The following is a 22,757-nucleotide window of genomic DNA, read 5'->3' as shown; positions in this document are numbered from 1 at the left end:
CTGAATTAGGTTTGATTTGTTCTTGCAGAGAACTGGCACAGATACAATGCTATTTCTGGTTGTATTTTCTTCAGTTCTAAGTTCAGGTTGAGCCACAATTTCTCCAGCAATTTCAGTTGTGGTTTCAGATGTTCAGGACCCGCAGTTCTTTATTTCAAATTCTCAGTCTCTGTCCCATGTGTCTGCATACTCACGCTTTAAAGTTATCAGATTGCAAACTTGTTGGAGCGCGGTGGTGGCGTTTTATTTTAAATTCAACCTGTGCGCAGGTGGGACACGAACCCCAGCCCTCTCAGCTCAGAGGTTGGGACATTGCCCGTCCTGTAAACAGCACAGTAGAGCTGTGCTGGACCAGGTGAGTGAGAATTGGGGTTGAGAACCTTGACTCTCTCATTGGTCAAACTGGCTGAAGGGTTCCCTCCCACAGATTAGCGTGAAACCTGCCGGAACCACAGGCGATTAGAGCCAACCAGCTGGGACACTGCGAAATGTATGAGATTTTAGAGAACACCAAACACTCGGTTAAAACAGGATTCTGGAAGCGCCACCAAACCAAAAGGTAATATCAATCTGTACGCAGAAGGTAAGATTTAAAAGGCGTGGTTCACTATTAACCTTAATAATGGTATTTAGAATTGGGTAACTTTGATTTTGTTTTGAAGAAGCTCCAGTTGGTGAACTTGTCAAGGGGTAAGACGCTTTGATACACTTTTAATATTGTTACTTGGTAAAAACGAGTTTACAATGTCCCCATAAATTGCGGGGAAGGGGTGCAGAGATGTTTGGAATTTTAACCCAGGATTGCAACTATGTCTAAATTCACGTGTGCACTGTGTACTTTTTAAATATCAATATCTACAACATGCGCAGCTCCATGTGTCTAATTTCAGAAGGGAGGCAGGGGGGCATATTATTAGAGTCCTAGAGATGTACAGCACGGAAACTGACCCTTCGGTCCAACCAGTCCATGCTGACCAGATATCCCAACCCAATCTAGTCCCACTTGCCAGCACCCGGTCCATATCCCTCCAAACCCTTCCTATTCATATACCCATCCAAATGCCTCTTAAATGTTTCAATATTTTCAATAAGTTTCTCCAACCTTTTATTGCTGATCATTCACTGTGACAGTCTTTAATCTGCTAAATGTCATTTCATTAAATCACATTTCTTTCACTTAATGAGCTTACTTTTCTCTGTGAAGTAGTCATTCATTGATGCCTAGACTCAAAACCCTTTTGCTACTGGAGCTTTTTTTTTAAAACTCTCTCTTTCTTCTAAGCTGCTGTGATTAGAGCTCCTCAGGGTACTTTCCAGTCAATCCCTCTGTTTGCAGGCTCTTTCAAGCTTTTTCTGCTTATCGTGTTAGGATACCACACACCATCATCTCCACTAAATTTGTGCATTGCCCAGACTTCAAAATCTCATGTTTTTCGTTCTCAATGTTTTGGCCCTTAACACACAGCTTGGTGGCCCATACCTTTCTGGTTTGATTCTTCTCTTCTGTCTTGGTCTTCCATCAGAGTTTGGAAAAACTTCTCAACAAAATACCTAATTTTATACATTTGGGAGACAGGTACGTGGCTAGAATGCTTGAGAAGGATATCGGTTAAACACAGGCAAACTATGGTCAGCATGAACAAGTTGGGCTGAAGGGTCGTCTTCTGTGTTGCATGATGCTGGCTCCTCTTATGAATCAGTGCCCCTGTGATCTTTGTATTATAGAATTATTGTTCCCCTTGGAAGTATGGGTCTAGGGTGAGTGTTTTAAATCTTAAAAAAAAGTAACCATATATAAATAAAGGCAAAGCTCGCAAACTTTCTTGGGAAACTAGATTAAAACTAAGGGCCGGTAGCAGTACGTTGACCACCCTATTTTATGGGGGAGATTTATTAAATCACAGTAAAGATTAATGCCAGTGAGAAAGAAAGACCCTTTGAGAAGGCTACATAGTGCACGTCCAAATAAGGAACTTAAGGATAGTTTCAAATTAAAAAGAACATTGTACAAATCAACAAAGATTAGTGGCTGGTCAGAAGATTGGGCAGGTTTAAGACTGACTTAGTAAAGGAGAACGTAGAGGATGAGAGAAAGCTAGTGAGTAATGTACAAACTGATCAGAGTTTCTGCAAATATTTAATTTGAAGAAATGTAACTAAAGCTAGTGTTGGTCCTGTAGAGGGTAAGTCTGGAGAATTGATAATGGAAGTGGTGTTGAACAAGTATTTTGTCTGTCTTTTAAAGACTTAGAAAGCTTCCTTAAAAAACTTAAAAATGAGAGGTGAAAGTGAGGGAGGAACCTTTTAAAGCAAAGATACTGGGAAAAGTATTAGATCTAAAGATTCACAGGTCTCCAGGACCACATCACCTGCATGCTAAGGTCTTAAAAGAAGTGGCTGCAGAAGTAAGATGTGTTGAGGATAATCTTCCAAAATTCCTGAAATTCTGAAAGAGTCCTAGTAGATTGGAAAATGGTGAATGAAAACAGGAAAGTATGCATCAGCATCCAGCATCTGTCACAGGGAAATTGTTAGGATCCATTTTTAAGGTTTTTGTAGGATATTTTAAAAAAAATTGTTTTTGCAGAATTCACATGACTTGGTAAAACAGACATTGCATTAAAATGATTTATTAATTTTTCATGCAAGTAACAAGCAAGGTGAGTTAACAGGCTTTTTATGGCGTTATTTTATTTGGATTTTTAAAAGGCACTTGAAGTGCTATATCAAAACAAAAATATTTGCTCTCTTTACTTGAAGAAAGGGATATTCTTGCAGTAAAACCAGTTTGGAGAGAATGCGTCTGACGCCATTCTGATATGGTTTTAAAGGTTGAAGGGGCCATGCCTCTACCCACTGAGGTTTAGAAGGTTGAAGGGTGAGCTTATTGAAATGTATATTCCAAGGTGACTTCAGAGTGGATTCCAGAAAACATTTCCTCTTGTGGAGAAGGCTGGAAAAGCAGAAACAGTTTAAGAATGAGGTGTCTGTTTTTTTTAGGTCAAAGGTGAATACTTTCTCCCTCTGAGGGTCCTTGCATTTGGAATCTTCCCAGAAAGCAATGCAGGTTGTGTTATTGCATTTATTGGACCCTGGCTAAGATGAATGTTATTTTTATAGATAAAACATTGGAAGTGAAACCAAAGAGATCAGCCATAATATCAACAAACCAGCTCATTGGGGCTGAATGGCCTATACCTACTCCTCTGTTCCTAAAATGTTCTGATTCTCACTTCTATTCTTACGTGAGATGTGCTTATTGCCCATTCCTAATTGCCCAAAGACTTAATTAAAAACCAACCATATTGCTAAGCGTCTGGCATCCCATGTACATCAGACCAAGTAAGAATGACAGACCGATTCATTCTTTTAAAAGATATTAGTGAATCAGCTTTGTTTCTTACATGAATTGGCAATGTTCATAATTAGATGAGATTTTCAATCCAGTTTTTCATTGAATTCAAGTTTTGCTATCTGCCACAATGGGGGACACAGCCACATCACCAAAATGTAAGCTTGGGATTCTGGATGACTAGTCCAGTGACATTACAGCATGTATTTAATATTCTGTCTTTCAATAAGATGAAAGTAAACAAGGTATTGAATTAAAAGTGTAAACTTGGAATGAAAGAAAAATAAAACCTACAATATGGGAAATAAGTTGAAACGCTTTATGGATAGAAGGGGTTGCATTTTCTCTGGTATTCTACGTCAGCAATGTCTATATGTTATCTCTTGAGTATCCAAGGGTATATTTTTCATTGTAGCAATAATGTCAGTAAGAAATCATTTGTTTAGTACTGTAACTAACTAAAGTTCTTTGTATAAATCTTAAGTGAGGGTCCAAGGGTCCAGACTTGCATAGTCTTGTAATGTTCATTTGCCCAAGTGAATGTTCTCCATATAGTCAATGCTGTTTTTAAAATGCAGACTTTCTGATCCACGATGCTATACTTTTGAAGCCATTTCTCATAATTTATAGCCTTTGTACCAGGAAACCCAAAACTGTAGTTAGAATCAGTTTCAAGGTTTAAGGTATTTTGGTGATTCAGAAGTGAGGAGGAGGTCTTTTGCCAAGAGTGATGCATATTCAAGCTTCCTGTGGTTTGTATGTATCAGGATGACTGACTGCTTTCCAGAGGGCGAACTGTAATACACAATAGAGTGATTAAGCGATTTCAGAACACCTACTTTGAACTGAATAAAACCCAGACCTCTATTGATGGAACCAAGGTTAATAGAACAACAAGATCCATCAAATAGGAAGGGGTAGAACCTTACACTGCCATTGAGTTAGTTAGTTTTACATAATCTCAAGCTGGGGAGGGAACACAAAGCTCACTAGATTGCAAATAACACTGCTCAATTTGTCTTATTTTAATGTGTCTGCTTTATGAACTTGGGTATGTGCTGTTCTCTGCCTAAATGTTTGCTAATATTTAGGTGTTAGGAATTATTGTAAAGAGCACTATTGATTTAGGTAAGATTAGAGCATGTTTACAGCACAGAGATCCAAGCTTTTGTTTGCATACTATTTGAATGTCTACTACAAGTATCAAAACCATTTTTTTCCCAATACTGATATTCTTACTTATTCAATTGTATAAACCATATTTTCTACTCCCCATGGTTCACTAATATCCTTTTAGGGAAGGAAACTACCATTCTTACCCTGTCTGGCCTACATGTGACTACAAATCCAACACAATGTAGTTGAGTCTTAACCGCCCTCTGGGCAATTAGTGATGGCAACAAACGCTGACCTAGCTATCGATGCCCACATCCTGTGAATAACTAAAAGAAATGTGTTCCTGTAAAGGCTAGTTTAAGCACAGTAAGACTGACAAACTGATATGCATTTGTTACTTGTAATAGTCATACTTATTTTGCGTTTAGTCAAGAATAAATGCATGATGCGATTTTTGAAAAGATTTTTGGCTCAGGTTGTGGTTTCGGTCGTAAGTCTGCTCACTGAGCTGGTAGATTTGTTCTCAGACATTTCGTCACCATGCTGGGTAACGTCATCAGTATCCCACTTTCTATTTATGTGTCTTGGTCTTGTGGTGGGTGATATCACTTCCGGTTCTTTTTCTGAAAAAGGAAAAATAGAAAGCAGGACAGAACACCAGCTCTTCAATGGAGGCTGAACGATGATGTTACCTAGTTGGTGACAAAACATCTGAGAAATTGACCAGCTCAGCGAGCAAACTTTCAACCATAAATACATGATGGCTGAAGCAAGAAGAATTGCAAAAGCTGAAAAATTAGTGTAAGGATTCATTTGGTGCCATAAGTACAAAGATGCTTTTGTTAGCAAAGAATGCTATGTAGGGAGAGATTTTAATAAATGTCTAGACATACCTCTGAAGTAGGCTGCGATATGACTAGTGCTTCAAAAGTTGCTTCTGGTAAGAAGTTTGACCATGTATAGCTTGAAATGTGCTGCCATGTAGTCTCACTATCCTGTAACAATAAACAGTGCTGAACAGTAACTAGGAAGCCTGGCCTAAACTTGTATCACAACCTGACGAACCCACGTGAGAACCCGAACCAACATGTTTTGGATGTGGTTTCTAATCCATTTAGATTAGAAAATAATCTAATAATTAAAAAAATAATTAGTCTCCTACATGTTGCCCCTCATGGTTCCAATTCTTCTTGTCCAAACGCAACCACTGCATCTCCAGTAATAACTTATCTTCTTGCTTTGTATGACCAATTCTGGAGACACTAATCTCTCCTTGTTGAATTGAATTGAATTTATTGTCATGTGTACCGAGGCACAGTGAAAAGCTTTGTCTTGTGAGCAATACAGGCAGATCACAGAGTTAAGTCGCAGAGATAAGTAAATAATGGGTAAACAGCAGCAAAAACAAAAACAGAGGTACAGGCGAATGTTAAGAGTTTGAGAGTCCATTCAATATTCTAACAACAGTAGGGTAGAAACTGTTGCAAAACCGGCTGGTACGTGTGTTTAGGCTTCTGTACCTTCTCCCCAATGGTAGAGGTTGTAGAAACACATTGCCAGGGTGGGATGGATCTTTAAGAATATTGGCGGCCTTTCTTTGACAGCAGGCCTAGTAGATAGATTCCATAGTTGGGAGATTGGCCTTTGTGATGGTCCGGGCTGAGTTCATCACTCTCTGTAACAGTCTCCGATCCTGAATGGTACAGTTGCCATACCAGGTAGTGATACATCCAGACAGAATGCTCTAGATGGCACACATATAAAAGTTGGCAAGGGTATTCGCCGTCATGCCACATTTCCTCAGCTGCCTGAGGAAGAAGAGATGCTGTTGGGCCTTTGTAACTAGTGTATCCACATGAGTCCAGAAAGCTATTGTGGATGACCACTCCCAGGAGCTTGACACCCTCCACTAGTTCCACCTCTGTGCTGCTAATGTTGTAGGAAGGGAATGAGTAACATCCTGCCAAAAGTCAATAATGAGTTCCTAGGTTTTGTTGGCATTGAGAGGTAGGTTGTTCTCAGTGCACCATTTTTCCAGGTTTTCCCGTCTGTAGTCTTTCGTAGCCGTCTGAGATTCGACCAACTATGGTGGTGTCATCAGCGAATTTGTAAATAGCATTAGTCTGGCTGTCTCCAGCCTCTTCCCAATTAGTTCATTATATTTTTGGTTATTAAAGCTAGATTGTACCCTTGACTTCACTATCATTGTCTGCTGCTGTAAACAGCTCTTATGTTCCCAAAACCAGAAAATGCCTTTACAATAGAAAACCACTTGGGAAATGTAGGAATTGAACAGTTGAAACATTCCATTTAACAGAGGTGTGGCAAGTTGGGGTCATGTGTGACAAATGTAACTTCAGTGGATGGGAATTCCTCTGGGGCTCAGCCAAAGTACAATTGAACAACGTTTATGGTTAATAAGCAATATTAGATTCTCTAAGAAGTGGAAACAGACCCTTCGGCCCAACAAGTCCACACCACCCCTCTGAAGAGAAACCCACCCAAACCCATTCCCCTACCCTATATTTACCCCTGACTAATTCACCTAATACTATGGGCAATTTAGCATGGCCAATTCACCTGACCTGCACATTTTTGGATTGTGGGAAGAAACCGGAGCACCCGGAGGAAACCCACGCAGACACAGGGAGAATGGGCAAACTCCACACAGACAGATGGGAATCGAACCCAGGTGCTGTGAGGCAGCAGTGCTAACCACTGAGCCACAGTGCCACCCATTAAATAGCCTGCCGCTCCATTGCGTGGCATAACACAAGTGCAGATGGGTGACGTGAGCAGCTACTGCTGGCGGAAAAAGCCTACTGCACCTAGTATTCCCAGGCGATCTCCCCTCCAAGTACTAACCAGGCCTGTGTCTGCTTAGCTTCCGAGATCAGACGAGATTGGGCGTCTTCAGCTGGCAACAAACAATATGCCGTGCCTTCACGTTGTGGGCTATGATCTCCACAGTGGGGTTGCTAGCCAGCACCTTGCAATCTCCAAGACAGGCATGTGTGCTGCAGCTTTTAAATCTGTTTTGTTTAGCAGGTACCGTCAGCTGGCCAATCTTGAGGCCTGAATCCTGTCCTGAAAGCTTTTTAAAATTACCTAACTTTGCAGATTAAACAGCTCCTGCCATCCCCTCTCCTGTCCCTTATTCACCCACACCTACACCCCCAAACTACCACTTTCTCAATTTTTCACTACATCCACCCCCTTCATCAGGGCAGTTTCACCCTTTCCTCGCCTCCCCACCCCTATCACTGGTCTCTTCCACACCCAGACAACACCACAAAAACTGCAGTATCCTTTCAGTTCACTTTTGTCATCTCACAAAAACTCAAACTAATAAAAAAAAGCATTGCCCAAACTAGCCTTTAACATGTACTTGAGCCTTTGGTATGGGATGAGTCATCATTTTGATGATGAACACGACTATGCTGTTTCTAAATAGCCTTGCATTTGTACTGACTGAACCAAAGGGAGGTCAGGCCCCACTGCATTGTTCACAATTCTTTATTTAAGCTGCAACGGAATGTATCTCCATACTTAGTCTGTTTTAGCCAAGTTGTGAATTGTATAAGAATTGAATGGAATGTTTAACTCCCTAATCTGTGCACAAAGTCTTAGCTTATTGGGTGGATTGCCATCCAGATACAATGGCAGCAATTGTAACATGCCAGGACCTTCTTAACTAGTCATTCTGTGCCTTGGCTTGCGAGTGTGTGATTCTCCATGTCCCATAGGAGCTCCCCTTTTACCCTGTATGCACTGTGCTCAGCATGGAAAAAAATCAGTAAGTTGCTCGTTAATTCTACATGCTGACTTTTGATGACCTTTTCAACAAGTGCAAGGTGAGTTTGCATATGTGTGCTAATGAAGCCCAGATCTACTCCTTACTTACTTTCTTTCATCCTGTGACTACATCTATTGGACATTCTGCTCACATCAAGTTATGAACATAGAATGTGGACAAATGGGGGGTTTTGCTCTTTGGCAGGAAGAATAGAGAAGCTGAATATTATTTACATGCAGAAAGCCCCTTGGCTAAGGAAGGGTATTCTGGCATTGGAGTCAGTCCAGAGAAGGTTCACAAGGCTGATACCAGCTATGGAGGGACTGCCTTATGAGGAAATGTTCAGTAGATTGGGCCTGTACTTTTTGGAATATAGACGAATGAGAGGCAATGTGATTGAAAGATACAAGATTCTTAAGGGACTTGACTGAGTACAGGAGTTGGTAGGTCATGTTGCGGCTGTACAGGACATTGGTTAAGCCACTGTTGGAATATTGTGTGCAATTCTGGTCTCCTTCCTATCGGCAAGATGTTGTGAAGCTTGAAAGGGTTCAGAAAAGATTTACACGGATTTTGCCAGGATTGGAGGATCTGAGCTCCAGGGAGAGACTGAACAGGCTGGGGCTGTTTTCCCTGGAGCATCGGAGGCTAAGGGGTGACCTTATAGAGGTTTTCAAAATTATGAGGGACATGGATAGGATAAATAGACAACTTCTTTTCCCTGGGGTTGGGGAGTCCAGAACGAGAGGGCATAGATTTAGGGTGAGAGAGGAAAGATATAAAAGAGACCTAATGGGTAACATTTTCACAGAGGGTGGTACGTGTATGGAATGAGTTGGCAGAGGAAGTGGTGGAGGCTGGTACAATTGCAACATTTAAGAGGCATTTGGATGGGTATATGAATAGCAAGAGTTTGGAGGGATATGGCCGGGTGCTGGCAGGTGGGACTAGATTGGGTTGATATATCTTGTTGGCGTGGACGGGTTGGACCAAAGGGTCTATTTCCATGCTGTATATCTGACTCTATGACTGGGAAATGTTGTTTTCCCCTTATTGGAGAGTCCAGGATCAGAGAGCATAATCTCCCAATCGGGAATCACACATTTAAGGCATGGATGAGGAATTTCTTCTCTGAGGATTGTGTATCTGGAATTCTTTACCACAGATTCTAGATTATTCAGTATGTTTAAGGCTGAAAGAGAATTTTATTCAGTAAGGAAATTAAGGATTATGGGGTAAAGGAACGAAAGTGGAGTTGTGGGTTGCTCAAGTCTACTGCGATCTTATTGAATGGTGGACCAGACTGAACGAGCCTAACGGTTTTTTTTTTGTCCCTAATGTTTCACCCACCATTGATATAATGCTTTTGATTCTGACTTACTGTACTCTGGGAAATAGATATCCCTAGGTATTTCTATTGCCTCAAATGATTCACAACTAAAATAGGAACTTATAGGCTAATCATTGTTTCAATTAGTCAGTAATTTTATATTTTACTTATTTACATTGTATTGCTACGTTGTTTATTGCCATATAATTTGAGTTCAGTGCATTATGTGATATTCTGCATTACACCAAAAGAGTTTGGCTACTTTATCAGCTTCTACTGACTCCCAGAAATACAGAAACCCTCATTTGCTTTTGTTTCAGGCTAGTAAAAATGAGTTTACATTAATTTCCAGTCATGCAAAGGCCCCAGAAGTAAAATCCCACTGTCCTGGCAGAACGTTCATGATTCCCTCCTCCACTATCCTTCACCATCCTGGCCATGTTTTAAAAACAATTTTTTTTTGTACAACTTGGCTATTAGTCTGGACTGGAAGGAGACTAGTATGTTGGTTTAAAAAAACATTAATCCATTCAATTTGTAAGTCAAAACAAATTCCAAGAAAGTTCAGTTTTATTTAATATTATTATAAAACTCCAGTATTTTTGGAAGCATTTTTATTTGAAAGTATAAGTTTGAAATGACAAACCTAAAACTTCTCATTCATAGATCATTTAGTTTTTGATATTTGACTCTGGCTAAAATGTTTAGATCAACGTGACTACTTTTACATCGCAAATGGATAAGAATAAGAAATGAAACATAAACAGTCTGCAATTCTACTTCTAAGTTTTCACTGGTAAGTTTGAACATGCATGAGGAATTTGTAGCTGTCAGTTTTGTAATATGTTATTGCGTGAGAAAAATATTGTATTAAAGAATGACAATTTTTCATTTATTACCCTTGAGCTTGTTAGTTGGCAGAGACAAAGGTCTGAGAACTGGCCTTGAAAATGTTGCAATGTAGATTATGAGAAGAGATAAGACAATTCCAGTATGCACCATAAATTGAGTTACACAATTGATACTACTTCTGGTACAGGACCCATCCTAATTTACATTACAGAACTCAAAAGTCTGATGCAGTTAGAAAAGTGTTAGGCTCAGTATTATCTATTTTCAGTTTATTTCTTGTTTGTTCTTAGGGTTGGCGCTTAAAAGTAGGAATGGAGTTATATTCATGGAGAGATGGTAGCATAGTGGTTAGGTCACTGAGTTAGTCACCTGGAGGATCAGGCTAATGCTCTTGGGGGGGGGGGGGAGGGGGGAAAATCAATTTCAAGTTACTACCTTTCTATTTCAGAAATATTATCTTTGTACTGGTGACCAGGACAGCTATCATTGTTGTAAAAAACCATGTGGTTCACTCAGGAAATCTGCTATTCTAACCTGATCTGGACTGTAATTTACTCCAAGTCCAAAACAAGCCACTGAGTTCAAACGGAGTAAGGCATTGACAATGGCAGCATTTGTACCCAATGCTCAGCGAATAAAAGAATAAGGAAAAAAAAAATTGATATGGGGGATGAAGCTACACATTTTTAAAACTGCTAGTTTTTACTACAATATAATTGTTTTGTAATGGATCTTGCTATTTTATAAGGCATCATTGAATAGGGCCAGATTATTTGTGATTATGTTGTGGGTTGGTCTCAAATTGCTATGTAGTGGATTTACAAGCTTCAAACATTTTCAGCAGTGATTTTATTTTATCATATGATTGCTAAATGGCCAAGAAGGGTGATCAGTTAGCTCGGTTGGCTGGATGGCTGGTTTACAATGCAGAGTAATTCCAACAGCGTGGGCTCCATTCCCGCACCAGATGAGGTTACCATGAGGATACTCCTTCTAAATCTTTCCCCTTGCCTGTGGCATGGTAACCACCAGTAATCTAATTCTAATGAGAGCAGCCTTATGGTCTCCTCTGCATTGGGGAGACAGGATGCCAATTTGTGGGATGTTTCAGAGAACATCTCTAGGGGACACACACCAAACAACTTCACCAGCCTGTGGCCAACATCTTCAACTCCCCCTCCCACTCTGCCAAGAATATGCAAGTCCTGGGTGTCCTCCACTCCAAATCCTAACCACCTGACACCTGCAGGAAGAATGCCTCATCTTCCAACTTTAGGATCCTCCAACCACACTGCATCAGTGTCAATTTCACCAGTTTCCATATTCCCCGCACCCCCCCCTCCCATTTTATCCCCAAACCCACCCTCCACTCAGCACCATCCTCTTGAACTGTCCCAGCTGTCCGTATTCCTTTCCACCTATCTGCTCCACTCTCCTCTCCTCTCCTCTCCTCTCTGATCTATCGCCAATACCCCCATCTGCATCTACCTATCATCTTCCAAGCTGCCTTCCCTCTGGTCCCCGCCGCACCCTCTTATTTAATTCTGAGGCCCACCCCCCATTCCTGATGAAGGGCTTATGCCTGAAATGTCGACTGTCCTGCTTCTTGGATGCTGCCTAACCTGATGTGCTTTTCCAGCTCCACACTTTTCCAGCCCTGTGGTTTGGTAAAACTATGGCAATTTTACTTTAGCTTAACATGGCCAAAAATGTGTTACTTCAGTGTAAGAAAAGCATGAGATTGTAGAGAGAGTTGGAAGATTGCAGTTGGACATTTTCCCAAGATGGGATCCCTGAGCGTGAGCTAGTTAAGTATGACTCCTTGCTGTAAGGTTTGTTATTCTTCCAGCAAAGTAAATATGCAAACACAAGGTTAGCCATCTGAAGGCTCTCAAACTCACTCTAGAGTTTGAACCCATTAACTTCAGTGATTTGTTTTCAGGTCACAGCAAGCACTCTGTGTTAAGAGGTTACTTTGCGATGAAAATGTATTTGCTTAGGAATAATTTGAAACAGCATGACGCATACTAGGCAGTAATCTGTATCCTCTTCATTATATGGAAAATAAGGTCACAGAGGCAAAACAAAGATTCTTGCTATCCATGCAGTAATCAATATTTTGAACTGAACAGTGATATTTTGTGAACATTTTGCAAATGAGGTCTTATTATTGTGAGAGAATTCCTGCAATATTTGAATTGTTTAATTTTATGATCATAGTTAAAATCATGGACATGGATAGGGTAAATGGACAAAGTCTCTTCCCTGGAGTGGGGGAGTCTAGAACTAGAGGACATAGGTTTAAGGGAAAGCTTTAAAAGGGACCTAAGGGGCAGCTTTTTCACACACAGGGTGGTGTGTATGTGGAATGAGCTGCCAGAGGAAGTGGTACAGTTGCAACGTTTAACATGCATTTGGATGTGTAAATGAATAGGAAGGGTTTGGAGGGATATGAGCCAAGTGCTGGCAAATGGGACCAGATTAGGTAAAGATATCTGGTTGGCATGGGTGAGTTGGACCGAAGGGTCTGGTTCTGTGCTGTACATCTCTATGACTCTATGACTGACCTGCTTGCATCAACATTATTTGTGCTATTATTTTGAAATGTCCAGATTTTTAAAATGTGAATATTTAAATCATCTTTTTTCAGAGAATTTAATTTATTTTCACTCTTTTATTCCTTGTTTTGAGAGTTACATTCCAGATTAATTTTTAAGGCTGTTCTGGTAGATTTCTTTTCAATCCATCAATATCCATAATCAAGACCATCAAACTGCACACGATATTCCAAATAGAATGTTTATATCGAATTGTTAAAACAGTTTTTGTAGATGTGTGCTGACTAAATTTAGGGTTATTGATGATTGCACTCGTACCTTTCTTTTTCATTTTCTCGTCCCTCCAACAATAAACCTGAACTAAAATATTCTGTATACCCAACACAAGGTTCATAGCTTCCAATTTGTTTTAAGGTTCTGGGACAGAGAGATTTTTAAATGTTGCTTTTTGCAAACATTTCTTGCCTTAAGAATTGACAAATTGGTGAGGGATTGAGCTACCTTGGCTGGACCTTTGGTGCCCAAAGCTCATGTCTAAGTAATAACATCTCATTGTTGTGGTTCTGTTCGCCGAGCTGGGAATTTGTGTTGCAAACGTTTTGTCCCCTGTCTAGGTGATATCCTCAGTGCTTGGGAGCCTCCTGTGAAGCGCTTCTGTGATGTTTCCTCCAGCATTTATTGTGGCCTGTCTCTGCCGCTTCCGGTTGTCAGTTCCAGCTGTAGTGGCCGGTATATTGGGTCCAGGTCGATGTGTTTGTTGATAGAATCTGTGGATGAGTGCCATGCCTCTAGGAATTCCCTGGCTGTTCTGTTTGGCTTGCCCTATAATGGTAGTGTTGTCCTAGTCGAACTGTTGTTGCTTGTCATCTGTGTGTGTGGCTACTAAGGATAGCTGGTCGTGTCGTTTTGTAGCTAGTTGGTGTTCATGGATACGGATCGTTAGCTGTCTTCCTGTTTGTCCTATGTAGTGTTTTCTGCAGTCCTTGCATAGGATTTTGTACATTACATTGGTTTTGCTCATGTTGGGTATCGGGTCCTTCGTTCTGGTGAGTTGTTGTCTGAGAGTGGCTGTTGGTTTGTGTGCTGTTATGAATCCTAGTGGTCGTAGTAGTCTGGCTGTCAGTTCGGAAATGCTCCTGATGTATGGTAACATGGCTAGTCCTTAATAACATCTCAATTGAAATTGTCAAGGACAAATTGTAGAATTTGCTGTGCTTGCTTCAGCCAGTTGGACAAGACTTCGAGCAGCCTAACCAGTAGTTTTCAGAGGAAAGAAGGCTGTTCTAATCAGTTCTTTTGAAAAATGTCTTTTCAGCCCAGTAGGCACGTCTTCCTTGAAGGGATTTATTTTGATGTTAAGTGTTCTAATCATCACTAAATTTTTAAGGTCTTGGCTCCCTGACTGGAAGACATTTCCAGTCAGATGTGAACTTTGCTTAGCCTTGGCATTTCTCTTAGTTTCCTGTAGTATTTCTGCAGCCAATGCTATTTACACACGGAGAAAGATCTCCCCAGCCTCTGTCAAAGAGCTGCACAGGTGTGGTTATGGCAAAGCATCAATTTAAATTTTGTTAGGGGTTACATATGGGCAGTCAAATTTATACAACCCGTTCTGCTGAAGCTGTGCAGTCTCCTTTATTAATCCATGAGTAATGAATGTCAGGCCTTAATTGTGAAGCTGAGACAAATGTTGGAAACATGAGTACACCAAATTACCATTTGCTTACCCATCTATGGAAAATATTCTGTACCTCGTGTGGCTGCTGCTAGGAGGTAATGATGAAGCTAATCCACCAGCAGCACAACTGTGAACAGCTTTTAACATCTTCACTCCTCCAAATCTGCAGAACAAATCAGTAAATTGCTGGATATTGGTGACTAGTCAATAATTTAGTCACTGAAGAAATTGCAAAGTCTGAGTTCCATATTTACAGATTAGATTACAGTGTGGAAACAGGCCCTTCGGCCCAACAAGTCCACATCGACCCGCCGAAGCGCAACCCACCCAATACCCCTACATTTACTCCTTACCTAACACGACAGGCAATTTAGCATGGCCAATTCACCTGACCTGCACATCTTTGGACTGTGGGAGGAAACCAGAGCACCCGGAGGAAACCCAGCAGACATGGAGAAAACGCGCAAACTCCGCACAGACAGTGGCCTGAGGCTGAAATTGAACATAACATAAGAACTAGGAGCAGGAGTAGGCCGTCTGGTCCTTCGAGCCTGCTCCGCCACTCAAGATCATGGCAAATCTTTTCGTGGACTCTGCTCCACTTATCTGCATTTTCACCATATCCTTTAATTCCTTTATTTTTCAAAGAAAATATCTATCTTAGCTTTAAAAGCGATTACTAAAGTAGCATCAACTACCTCCCTAAGCAAGGAATTCCATAGATTAACAACCCTCTGGGTGAAGAAGTTCCTTTTCAGTTCTAAACTTGCTTCCTCCAATCTTGAGGCCATGCCCTCTTGTCCTAGTTTCACCTACCAATGGAAACATCCTCTCTATTTCTCTTTTTATCAAATCCCTTCATAATTTTATGTTTCTATAAGATCCCCCTTCATTCTTCGGAATTCCAATGAATGTAATCCCAATCTACACAACCTTTCCTCATAAGCCAACCCTCTCAACTCCCAAATCAACCTAGTGAACCTCCTCTAGTGCCAGTACATCCTTTCTTAAGTAAGGAGACCAAAACTGCACACAGTAGTCCAGGTGTTGCCTCACCAGCACCTTGTACAGCTGTAACATTATCTCTCTGCTAAAGGGGTTGAGTTTAAAAGCAATGAAGGACAAAATTCCATTTGCCTTCCTAATTACTTGTTGTACGTGCAGACCAACCTTCTGTGATTCATCCACAAAAACACCTAGGTCACTTTGCAAATCAGCATGCTGCAACCTTTTACCATTCAAGTAGTAATCTATTTTGCTGATACTCCTACTAAAATGTATGACTTCACATTTATTAACATTGTATTCCATCTACCAGACCTGTGCCCACTCACTCAATGTATCTAGGTTCCTCTGCAAAGTTTCACAGTCCTCTGCACACTTTGCTCTGCCACTCACCTTAGTGTCTTCGGCAAATTTTGGACACCGTACACTTAGTCCCCAACTCCAAATCATCTGTATGAATTTGTAAATAATTGTGGTTCCAACATATCCCTGAGGGATACCACTAGTCACTGCGAGCCAGAATAGCACTCATTTATCCCCAATCTTTGCTTCCTGTCAGTCAACCAATCCTCTATCCACGTGAATACTATACCCCTAACACCATGCATTCTTATCTTATGCAGCAGCCTCATGTGCAGCACTTTGTGAAAGGTCTTTTGGAAATCTAGGTACACCACATCCACTGGGTCCCCGTTGTCCACCTTGCTTGAAATGTCTTCATAGAATTCCAAAAGAATTGTGAAGCATGACCTGCACATCATGAAACCATGCTGCATCTGCCCAATTGCTTTCGAGATGCCCTGCTATTTCTTTCTTGATAATAGACTCCAGCATCTTTTCCACGAGAGGTTAAGCTCATTGGTCTATAGTTCTCCATTTCTTTTTGTCTACTTTCCCTTTTAAACAGTGGCATCACATTTCCAATGTTTTCCAATCTGTTGGGGTTCCCCCATAGTTCAGCGAACTTTGGAAAATTACAGCCAGTCCACCTGCTGTTTTTCCCACCATCTCTTTTCGTATCCTGGGATGCATTCCATCAGGGCCAGGAGACCTATCTGTCCTTAGCTCCATTAGCTTACCCAGCACTAGCTCTTCCATAAGAATAATTGTTTCCAGGTCCTTGCCTATCTTCATCTATTTGTCACTTACTGGCATGATATTAGTATCCTCCACTGTGAAGACCGATACAAAAAACCTGTTCAATGCCTCAGCCATTTCATCATATTCCATAGCTAACTGTCACTTCTCATCCTCTAAAGGACCAACATTTACTTTAACCACTCTTCTTCATTTTGTGTATTTATAGAAACTTTTGCTATCTGTCTTTATATTCTGTGTGAGTTTTTTTTCTCTATCTTTCTTTATAGCTCTTTTTGTGACATTCTGTTGATTTTTAAAGTTTTCCCAATCTTCTAGATTCCTGCTGTTTTTGGCCACTTTGTATGCCTTCTCTTTCACTTTTTGATAACCGGCCTTATTTCCTTAGACACCCATGACGGATTACCCCTCCTCCTTACAGTCCGTCCTTCCCACCGGAATATCTTTTTGCTGAGTAATTTGAAAAACTTCTTTGAAGGTCCTCCCCTGTTCATCAACTGTTGCACCATAAAGTCTCTGTTTCCAGTTTACTTTAGCAAGGTCCTCTCTTATTCCATCACAGTCCCCCTTATTCTAACCCAGGATCCTGGTATTGGATTTTATCTTCACACTATCCAGCTGTATTTTAAATTCAATCATTCTGTGATCACTCCTTCCAAGAGGATCTCTGACTATGAGGCCATTAATTATTCCCATCTCATTACATAGGACCAGTTCTAGGATAGCCTTGCTCCCTCTTCTGTTCCATTGTATGCTGTTCAAGAAAACTATCACAGATACACTTGACGAACTCCTCCTCAAGGCTACCGTGACAGAGTTGTCGACCAATCTACATGCAGATTAAAATCCCCCATGATAATAGCCGTGCCATTTTTACAGGCGTTAGTTATTTCCTTGTTTGTTGCCTGCCCCAATGTGATATTATTATTTGGTGGCCAATAGACTACATCTATCAGTGACCTTTTCTTCTTGGAATTCCTAATTTCCACCCAAATGGATTTGATCTCGTGCTCCATTGAACAGACGTCATCTCTCAGCACTGCCCTGATGTCATCCTTGAATATCAGAGCTACACCACCTCCCTTGCATTCCTGTTTGTCCTTCCAAATAGTCTGGTACCTCTGGGTATTTCATTCCCAGTCACAGCCATTCTGCAATCATGTCTCCGTGATGGCTACTAAATCCTATTCGTTCATATGCCATTAACTCACTACCGTTGTTATGAATGCTACGAGCATTCAGGTAAAGTGCCTTAATGCTAGCTTTCTTATCATCGTGATTCACAACATCTGTATCTCCTGAGGTATCCTTCATTTTTGCTTCTTTCATAGTCTGCCTTGAACGTAAACCCTCCTGCATACATGCTAACCTGCTGCTTACCTTTTCATTTATCACCAAAGTTCCTATTGCTTTCCCTTTCCCTTTATTCCTGACTCACAAGTTTTAAAGTCCTAGTGACCACGCTATTTATCTTTTGCTAAACACTGGTTCCAGACTGGGATGGTCTCCACCTGAACCATCGCAACAGATCCCACCCCAGTTCCAAAACTGACGCCAATGCCCCATGAAATGGAACCCCTCTTTCCCACACCAGTCCCTTAGCCACTTGTCTACTTCCCTAATTTTCTTGACCCTAAACCAATTTACAATAATCCGGAGATTGTGACCCTTGAGGACCTGTTCCTTAATTTCATTCCTAGTGCTTGATAATCCCCAAACAGGTCCTCCATCCTACCCTTGCCTATGTTAGCCTCAAGATTGGCCACCACAACTGGATCCTCCCCCTCCCACTTCAGTCTCCTTTCAAGCCGGTCGGAGATGTCCTGCACCCTGGCATCGGGCAGGCAACAACCATGTGGGGCTCCTGATCCGGCTTGCAAACGATACTATCTGTCCCCCTAATTATAGAATCCCCCTGTGGCTACCACTTGTCTTTTTGTTACCCCCTCTTGAATGACCTTCTGTACCATATTGCCATGATCAGTTGGCTCACCTCTTTCCCACCTCCCCAACCACCACCACCACCCCATGCAGCCTGGGTCCCTGGTGCTGAGGCAGCAGTGCTTACCACTGAGCCATCATGCTACTATCAGCCGTGATTTGTTTTGAATGACCGAGTAGCATTTAAAGGGCTAAGAGACCACCTCCTCTTTCATATATTCCCTGTTTATAATTTTATCAGTTGTAAAATGAGAAAAATACTTGCGCAAATTGACCAAGTGGATACCACCAAAATGCATAAACTCGCTCACAATGGGTCAGCGTCTCTGCCTGTGGCACCTATTCTGCTTTTCTTAGAGAAACGCTTTGGGCAACACTTAGAAAAAGTAACGAAAACAATTTGCCAGTAACATTCTTGTAAAAATGTGTTTTATTAAAGTGTCTTCTGAGATCTGTAATGCAGTAAGGGCTTGCCATTTACCATAAATGCTTATTGGCAAAAGGAATGGCTTTTTCTTTTAGTTTTCTTTCCACTTTCTTTTGGGCTCTATGCTTCACCATTCTCATTTGGGTTTGAGGTTAAATCTATACTGCATCACTCTTTGACAAGAAAGGCACTTAAGTGCTATCTTAAGTGATGTCTCTCTGAACCAGGTATTGATGCTGGTCCAGATTTTTTTTTTTCTCACCAATCTTCAGTGCCATCACCTTTTGCTGTCTGTTTCCCTTCGGGGCTTATTGTGTCTGTTTGGTCACCTTTGTTAGCAGGCTGCTAAGTAACTGGATAGAGAGACTTGCATTTATATAGTGCCTTTTATAAACTCAGGATGTTGCTGTGTTTCACTGTCATAAAGCATTTTGATCTTTTGATAACTGCTACACAGCAGGAACCTGCATGCAGCAATGTAATCATGATCAAATGGTCTGTTTGTAGTGAGATTGCTTGAGGGATGAATATTGACCATGCCACTAGGCCAGTACTCTCTTATCCTTCAAACTTGTTCTATGATCTCTTTCACATTCAACTGAAAGGACTGATTCAGCCTCTGTTTAATGTCTCACCTGAAAACTAAGTCAAAAATGCAAGTTTGACACCATCTCTCAGTAATTGTTACATTAGGTGACTATGATGTTTGTCTGTCTTTGTTTTCAAAATGAGTATCAAAAAATAAAACTTGTTTATTTTTATCACTGGTATTTCCTTCGCTCCTTCATCTGCAAACTTGCCTCAGTTTTCACATTTTAGCTTCAACTCTCTACTAAGAGAAAGTGAGGACTGTAGTTGCTGGAGATCCGAGTCGAGAATATGATGCTGGAAAAGCACAGCAGGTCAGGCAGCACCCAAGGAGCCTTGGTGTTTTGGGCATAAGCCCTTCATCAGAAATGACTCTCTACTATCAACTGTTGACTGAAACCGTGCTATACCTTGTTTTTCAAAGCCTTTGTGACACTTATCAAAATGTTTAAAAAGCCACACGTCTTTCTTGTAACACTGGAAAAACTAAAACTATCTTTTTTTTCAGTTCTTAATGGGAATGTTCCCAGTTCCCTTCAAATTTCCTCTGGCAAAACCTTGAAATGCTGCACCCCAGTTTACGTATCAGCAGTGAAATGAAGTGTGACCGATTTATCGATAAAGGGCCAGATGTACCAATTAAGATTATAAAGTGCAAGAAAGGCCAAGAGCTAAGATGCAAGAGGGTCGGCAAATCTTGAGCTTTATTTTTACAAAGGGAAAACTGTTTTTGCCTTTCTGGCTATGTAAAATGTAAACCGTGTTCATCTAGGAGTTAGCTATCGAGCCAACTGAGCTGGTTTGTGATGTCAACAGCATAGATCCAATTCCCCTCGGTTGAGGTTACCATGAAGGACTCTTTCCGAACTTATCCTCTCACCTGAGCTGTGGTGACCCTCAGGTTAAGCCACCACCAATCTTCTCTCACTCGCTGTCTGTTGTGCTCTCACTCCCTCTGTTCTTCCCCCCTTTGGTTTGTCAGCTGGATGGAGGATTGGCTTACTAATGCCAATTGGCTCAGAATAAGAGGAAGGATCTAGATTAGAGTGGTGCTGGAAAAGCACAGCAGGTCAGGCAGCACCTGAGGAGCAGGAAAATCGACGTTTCGGGCAAAAGCCCTTCAGTCAAAACGTCGATTTTTCCTGTTCCTCGGATGCTGCCTGACCTGCTGTGCTTTTCCAGCACCACTCTAATCTAGACTCTGGTTTCCAGCATCTGCAGTCCTTATTTTTACTGTAAAAGAAGGTCTGTAATGAGTGAAGTGCTATAGAGATCAGTGCTGGAGTCATAAATAATTATGATAAATATTAACAACGTAGATGATGGAGGTTATTCCGCCAATTCCAGCATCTGTTCTCAGGATGATCAATTTTACCATAAACCACCTCTCACCCTGCCTCATGTAAAAATGTCATCCCTTACTCTCAATTCCTCTGCCACTGCTGCCTCTGCTCACAGGATGACCAATTTCCCCATAGAACATCAGTGATGACCACCTCCTTCAAAGACTGCAATTTCCCCTCCAATGTGGTCAACGATGCCCTCTAGCACTTCTCCACTTCGCAGAGGTCTGCCTTGAACCCCATGCCTCCAACCACAACAAGGACAGAATCCCCCAGTCCTCACCTTCCACCCCACCAACATCCTCTGCCACCTCTCCCACCTACAAACAGACCCCACCACTAGGGATATAGTTCCCTCCCCACACCTATCAGCATTCCTTGGTGACTCCCTTGTCAAACCCACGACTCCAACAGCTCTCACTCCACTGCTGGCACCTTCCCCTGTCACCGCAGTGCAAAACCTGCGCCCACACCTCCCTCTTCACCTCTGTCCAAGACGCCAAAGGATCCTTTCACATCGACAGAAATTTACCTGTATCTCCATCAATGTCATCTACTGTATCCACTACACCCAATGTGGTCTCGTTTACATCAGGGAGACAGGACATCAACTTGCAGATCATTTCAGAGAACAGCTCTAGAATACTCACACCACCTGCCCTTCAACTCCCCCTCCCACTCCACTAAGGATATGCAGGTACTTGGCCTCCTCCATTGCCAAACCCTAACCACCAATGCCTCTAGGAAGAATGCCTCATCCTGCTTTGTGACCCTGAAACCACACGGAACTAAACATGGATTTCACCAGTTTCCTCATTTTCCCCTCCCCACACCATATCCCAGTCCCAAGCCTCCAACTTGGCACCGCCCTGTTGACCTGTCCATCATTTTTCCCATCTATCCACTCCACCCTCCCCTCTGACCTATCACCTTCTCCCTCATCTTCTTTCCCGCCCTCTTCTCCCCCCACCAGCCCACAAGCCTCTTCCTGATGAGGGGCTTATACCTGAAATGTCGATCCTCCTGCTCCTCGGATGCTGCCTGACCTGCTGTGCTTTTCCAGCGCCCCAATCTCAACTCTGACCTCCAGCATCTGCAGTCCTCACTTTCTCCTCCGTGATGGAAATTATTGCCAAGATCATAGATGACACAAAAATGGGTGGGATGGGTAAGTAGTCAGGATGACAGAGTCTGCAGAGGGATGTGGACATAAGCAAGTGGACAAAAATTTGGCAGATGTAATGTGGAAAAATTGCAAAGTGATGTACTTTAAGAGAAGCTGAATATTCTTTAAAATATAGAAAGCTGCAACACAAGGATGTTGGAGTCCTCTAGCAACAATTCAAAAGAGTTAACGTACAATCAGTATTTAAAGGAAAGGCAAATAGAATCTCGGCCCTTATTTCAAAGGGAATGAAGTATAGAAATGAAAGTAAAACAAAGATCTCTTAGATGCTGAACATCTGATACAAAAACATACATTGCAGGAGAAACGCCAGGCCTGGCAGTGTCAGTGGAGAGAAAGCAGAGTCATTTCTGAATCACTGGAGTGGAAATATTAATTCTGCTTTCTCTCTACAGATGCTGTCAGACCTGCTGAGTTTCTTCAATTTCTGTTTTTAATCAAAATAGCAAGATTTTCCTAAAACTTTACAAGTCGCTAGTTAGATCAT

General features: G+C 41.6%; 1 protein-coding gene across 3 annotated transcripts in view; it reads left to right on the top strand.

The window, feature by feature from the left end:
• Nucleotides 1–479: 479 nt before the first annotated feature.
• The window catches only part of LOC140494672 (GRAM domain-containing protein 2B), a 95,407-nt gene continuing 73,129 nt past the window's right edge, over nucleotides 480–22,757 (top strand). The window contains exons 1-2 of one of the 3 annotated variants that reach the window (XM_072594117.1): nucleotides 483–559; nucleotides 10,261–10,390. In XM_072594117.1, coding sequence (XP_072450218.1) covers nucleotides 10,347–10,390 — 44 coding nt within the window. In that variant the 5' untranslated portion in view covers nucleotides 483–559; nucleotides 10,261–10,346. Of the gene's footprint in view, nucleotides 560–8,284; nucleotides 8,323–10,260; nucleotides 10,391–22,757 lie in introns of those variants that run through there. The other 2 variants (XM_072594116.1, XM_072594118.1) reach the window with 2 other exon arrangements.

Source organism: Chiloscyllium punctatum, chromosome 24, assembly GCF_047496795.1.
Source record: "Chiloscyllium punctatum isolate Juve2018m chromosome 24, sChiPun1.3, whole genome shotgun sequence".
Lineage (NCBI taxonomy): Eukaryota > Metazoa > Chordata > Chondrichthyes > Orectolobiformes > Hemiscylliidae > Chiloscyllium > Chiloscyllium punctatum.
Note: the sequence above shows the minus strand (reverse complement) of the source record. Positions and strands in the feature narration are given on the sequence as shown.